The 5,831-nt window shown below is 38.6% G+C and overlaps 1 protein-coding gene across 2 annotated transcripts in view; it reads right to left on the minus strand.

The window, feature by feature from the left end:
- The window catches only part of RHEB (Ras homolog, mTORC1 binding), a 782,482-nt gene extending 776,855 nt beyond the window's left edge, over positions 1-5,627 (minus strand). Inside the window, exon 1 of one of the 2 annotated variants that reach the window (XM_044066908.1) lies at positions 5,291-5,617. In XM_044066908.1, coding sequence (XP_043922843.1) covers positions 5,291-5,345 — 55 coding nt within the window. In that variant the 5' untranslated portion in view covers positions 5,346-5,617. Of the gene's footprint in view, positions 1-5,290 lie in introns of both variants that reach the window. The other variant, XM_044066909.1, reaches the window with a different exon arrangement.
- Between the last annotated feature and the right edge of the window lie 204 nt (positions 5,628-5,831).

A 5,831-nucleotide genomic window follows, 5' to 3' on the forward strand; every position in this document is an offset into this window, starting at 1 on the left:
ATAACACAAAGGCATACCTTGCAGACACAACAAGAGTAACACTTGCCTCGACTTACCTACTCCCCTTCCTCAGATATGCCTTCCCAGCTAAATAACACACACAAAAACAAGCTAGCATCATGTTACAATAAGATAGTAAAGTCTGCAATCAATCTTTCATACAAGGCACATCACTGTCGCACTTTAAAAACAACTCATCTGGCTAGAACTAAACTGCCTAGCCTAGTCACAGTTAATTACAACTTTTAAACTTGTACATCAACCAGAAAAATGCCCATCTCTACAGCATACTCTTAATTCCTATTACATACTTACAGGGCACATAATTCATCAGGAAAATCAATGCATTCATACCATGTCTCTAAACTCTGAAACTCCATCCCTACCCAAGTAAGACAAACAGATAAACTCGTACACGTTAAAGTACTACTCAAGCAGCATCTCAACCACTCCTGATTAGGTCCACGTACCACCCTAGGCAGAGCAGCTCACCAAACACACTCCTTAAACCCTACTTTAATTCCTACCTTTATCCACACTCCCATCAACCTAATATTCCTTCGTTTCTAACACGCCAAACCTTATAATTACATGAAAACGCTTTCTGCTATGTCTTTTTCCAAATAATACAAATACCATACCTTTCAGCACACACAAACACTCATTAATCCCACTCTCATTTTGACATGACATACTCCTCAAACAGAATCTCTACACTCATACTGCCCCCTATAATGTCAGTAGGCAGCATTCTTTACAATTCTTTCCATGCCAAACACAAAATCATTTTCTCTTTCACCGGATGCTGATAACATTACATCTTTATGTAGAAATACTTGCTATTTTTGAATATGTGAATGTACCATGCAATTTTGTATATGTAAAAAAACATATCATTTGTATAAAAATCACTGAACCTTGTAATAAGTGCTGGAACAGTTCTGTTCGGGCCTCCGCTGAAAAAGGGCTTTGCCCAGGGCAGATTTTCACAGTCAACAGAGACAAATAAACACACAGACAGCACCTTAGGTGCCATTAAGAAACTTTTGTTAAGAACCACTACGTTCTGTTAAGTTTGGGTCGTGCACCAGGGAAAGTCTTAACAAGTTTATCTTTTTCCAGATTTCCGAACATAACTGTGGTACTCCATGCACTACAAACACATTCCTAATAAAAGTTAATTGTACTGGCATGCAGTCTAATAACAGCGATGTTGCAATGTAGTCAACAGTTGAAGATGCAGTAAAATGATCATTCCATTCTAGACATCTTCACAGATGTGCCAATTATTCCAAGTGTTTTTCTTCCCCAACACTTATCCCTTGGCAGTATAACATACAAACTCACTGTATAGTAAAGCTATCATTGAACCGATTCACACATCTACAGTTTTCTCCCTAAAAGTGATCAATCAAATGGTAAACAACTACTTGTTACAGTTTTACTGTACTGTATGCCAAACCCTATACACTGTACTAAGAATCGTATTCTGTTCCATCTTACATTTTGCTGATTTATTGTCAGAGTGGGTGACTGCCTGTGCCACATTTTGGTTACTTTGCAATAAAATCTACTGCGAACTATAGAAAACACGCCTACCCACTACCTCATTATCAGAAGGCAGAGCTAGATGACATGGAAACAGGAAGTAACTGGACAGTCGCTCAGCATATAGTTAAACACCAGTTTATTAAACTTAATAAATATAGGTCCACTAGAATAACTGAAGAAAAACTACACATTATAGAACAAGAAAGCCCACTTTACAAGATGAGGGTACAATAAAAAAAGGAGGTAAAAAAACTTTACACTTGATCTTTGAATTAAAGGGTTCAGACAGGTCATATTTTGTACTGATAATCAGGTAATATATTATCAGGGAATATGGATGAAATGTTCTTAACTTTAGAGAGGGGTGAGAGAACTTGACCCATAGTTAATACCATATCACAAGAGGCAAACAAACAAAAGTGTTACAAATCACAATGCAGTACACTCTTCTGGTGCATGCCAGATATGCCACAAAGTTAAGAAAGTTCAGGGTCTTTGCCTGGAAATGTTTATATAAATATGTTTATACTCAGTAGGATTGTCAGGATGTATCCAGAGGGGAGGGGAGTGTGCTGGAGGTGTGGCAATGGTGAACAAGGTATGTGGGTACACAACATCAGGGGATGTCAGTGATTAACCACTAGTCCAGAGCGTGGTATGCTCCAGTATAGGGCTCACTAAGGAGCTGTATTTTGCAGGCTGGACAACGGTAGTACATTTACCGGCACAAAATCTAGTGTGGATAATTCTTGTAATGACAAAAAAATAAATAAAAGCCCTAACCAGGAAATGTAAGAAGCAAGAACTGCTAACAGTTCAAGAAGGTTATAAACTTAGTCAAAGAGTTGGTGGCAAGTGAAAGGATTGCAATCTATGTAGACATAGGGCTCCATTGTCAAAGAAAAAGTGGGGTAGGTGTCTTTGGAGAGAGAGAGAGAGAGAGAGAGAGAGAGAGATATGAGAAAAGGAGATTACAAACAAAGACGATGAAAGTCCCCTAAGATGAGGGTATTAAACCACATTAAAAAGAGAAAGATTGCAGAATTTGGAGAGGAGGGAATGGGGAATGCCGAGATTTGGAAAGGGAGCATTTTTTTTTTAGCAACTACTGTAAATAAGTTACAAGTTTTGTAGAACATGATACCTACTTCTTCTTCTTCTTCTTCTTTCGGCTTTTTCCCGGTTAGGGGTCGCCACAGCGGATCACCTTGTCCGCACATTGAATGGCAGTGGAGTTTTACGGTGTCGAGTTGCCAGCCCGGCGCCCAACCTTCCACAGAAGGCACACCACACGCACACCTAGGGCCAATTTAGAGTGTCCAATCCACCTGCAGCATGTCTTTGGGATGTGGGAGGAAACCGGAGCACCCAGAGGAAACCCATGCGACCACAGGGAGGACATGCAGACTCCGCACAGAAGACACCCCAGCCGAGGATCGAACCGGAAAACCTCTTGCTGTGAGGCAGCAATGCTAACCACTGCACCACCGTGGCCGCCCAGAACATGATACCTACTATGACTATAAATTATTTTGGACTATAACAAAATGATGTAGCAAAGTTGGTTTTCCTGTTTTGACCTATGCTTGTGGGAACACTTGTTAAATTGTTATGCATGTTTAATTAAAGTTGGTTTTCAAAACATAAATTTATTACAAAGTAAAAAAAAAATGCAACAAAACAATTTTTAATCCATGTACTTTATCATTAACTTTGTGACTGACTTCACTAGTTCTGTCATAAATGCAAATCTACCTAGTGCAATTCAGTTACTTTAAAAGATGCCCTGCTGTAACTGTTGTGATCTTAACACATTCCTCATCTTGGAAAGGATGCCCAACAAGTTTTCGTAAAAAATTGTAAAAGTTTACATGATTCCAGTTTCATTTAGCACTCAAATCACTACATCATTACTTTTCAGCCACATAAAAATGACACTATGGTTCTGGACTTTTTCAACATTCTTCAACCAAGTGCAGTAACTACAATGTTGTTTTTTAGTTTTCACAGCAGTGTAAATGGCACAGGTGGCCAGTATAACAAGTCATTTGCTGGTTTGGTAATGGAATACTTAGCAGATGGAACTGGTGCTGCAGGAGGTAAGCTTCTCTTTTTCTTAACTCACGTAGCCCATACATTGACTAGGCACCTGTCAGCAATCACTTTATGTCCATAGGCAGCCATGGCCTTGGCAACAAGCTCTCATTGTCAGTCAGTCACCTTTGAATATCTCAAGTACCCAAGTACTAAATACATTATGGTTATCAACAAGCAAGCACCCAACCAATATTCTTTATATTCAGTCTGATGGGATACACTTTAAGATTTACATCAGGGAGGAGGCATAGCCTCATCCAAGTCACAGTTCTGCAACAGTTTTAATTATGAGCAAATAAACTGATGCATATAAAAATGTCAAGGTTATTAATATTATGATAATTTTACTACACACACACACACCACATTCTGCCATCAGCATAAATAAAGTCTCAGATGCAGGTCAACTCTCCCAGCATTAAAAAGAAATTTTCAGTACAGAATATTGTGCACAGCTGTCAATGTGTGCAAGGAACATTCAGGACTGCATGGGTATGCAGACTAAATACTCATCCTCATGCGAAAACAGGAAAACCCAATGGAATCAAGGCTATGCTGCATTAGAAGAATAGTACAGTACAAGAAACCTGCAGTGCACTTCTTGGAAACCAGATAACTCCTCTTTGCTCAAAGTAGCAAGGTAAGATAAAATGTGAACTCCATAAAAAACGTATTATATTTGCTACTTTTATGAAATCACTACTTGATATGTGTAGGTTATTCAATAAAGTCATAACATGTTTTAATTACAAAAATGATTCCCCCATACTAAATGTTGGTGCACCACTGCAAATTATGCATAACCCACTAACACTCTTTCTGCCCAAATTTAATTTATATTTTCGCTATACTGTCTGACATGCAATGAGACACTAGCATAAACTGGAAATGGTATGCATCTTTTGGAACGCTAATCACACCAATGTTTCAGGACACAACAAATAAAAAGACCATATATATATATATATATATATATATATATATATATATATATATATACACACATACACACACACACACGAATAATTTCGGTATGAAAGTATTATAAAGTTAGAGGCACTGAAAATCTGTGGAGTGAGTATAGCAGTATCCCTCCATCAGTACTACGTATAAAACTGAATGGAGGGTGGGTGATGCTGGGTGCTGGAGTGGTCTATCATTGTGAAACTGTACTACAGCTAAACTCATATTTTTAACTACAAAATTACACGACAAAAGGACGTACATAATTAATACACTGCAACAATCGACAATTTACAAATCAGAACTTTTAATATTGATTTAAGGAATGCACCCGCCTTGTATCTTTTGAGGACATACGATATACTGCAAAACATCACAAGTCCACCAGTCTGCACTTCTTAACTGATGAACTTAGATTTATTGACCATTACTTAATATCAGAGCATGACTGTTAAGCAAAAATCACAATACATAAAAGCCGGGAGGATACATATACTACAGGATGAAGGGGAGGATGTCACCAGTTAATTGGGAGGGGGGAAAAGAAGGCATTCACAGACACGGCACTTTGGGCTGAAAGGATGCGACACAGCTATATAAAAAAAAAAAAACATCTGATCACTCTCCCCCACAACGCTCCTTCCATAGCTTGCTGGTCACTCTCTTCCATAGTACTTACCCACAGACCGGTACCCCAGGATAGCCATTTTACGAGATTTTGGCTGCGGCATCATTCACCACCACATCAAACTCCAACACCAAGAACAAATACAAATTTTAATTTATAACAACGACATCCAGGAAGCGAGAAATGTGAGTTTTAAATGGGGAATCAGCCACCTAGCGAACAAATTGTACAATACTTCACAACCGCAGTTGGTTTCCCATGGCTGAAAGGACCCGGGTGACGTTGTATCTGACGTCACGAATGGCGAAAGAGAAGGGATAGTCTTGCTTCTCAGGATTGAAGTGGAGTTTTTGATTATTAGATTGTAATGGTAATGTTTAATGGCTTTCACTTTTGTGTCATAGGCCGCTTAAAATTAAAATCAATCAGGTAATGTATTCATTTTTAGAGTATATATTACAACTACATAAGAAATATAACAATAATTAACTGGATGCACAAAACGGTTATTTAGGGGGCGCCTGGTTTACCGAGTTATAATGAGACGTTTTTATGTGCCTTATGGGTAATCTGGGGAGCATGCATTCACGCC

This window comes from Protopterus annectens, chromosome 3.part1 (assembly GCF_019279795.1).
Source record: "Protopterus annectens isolate FY-2018-M chromosome 3.part1, PAN1.0, whole genome shotgun sequence".
Taxonomy (NCBI): domain Eukaryota; kingdom Metazoa; phylum Chordata; order Ceratodontiformes; family Protopteridae; genus Protopterus; species Protopterus annectens.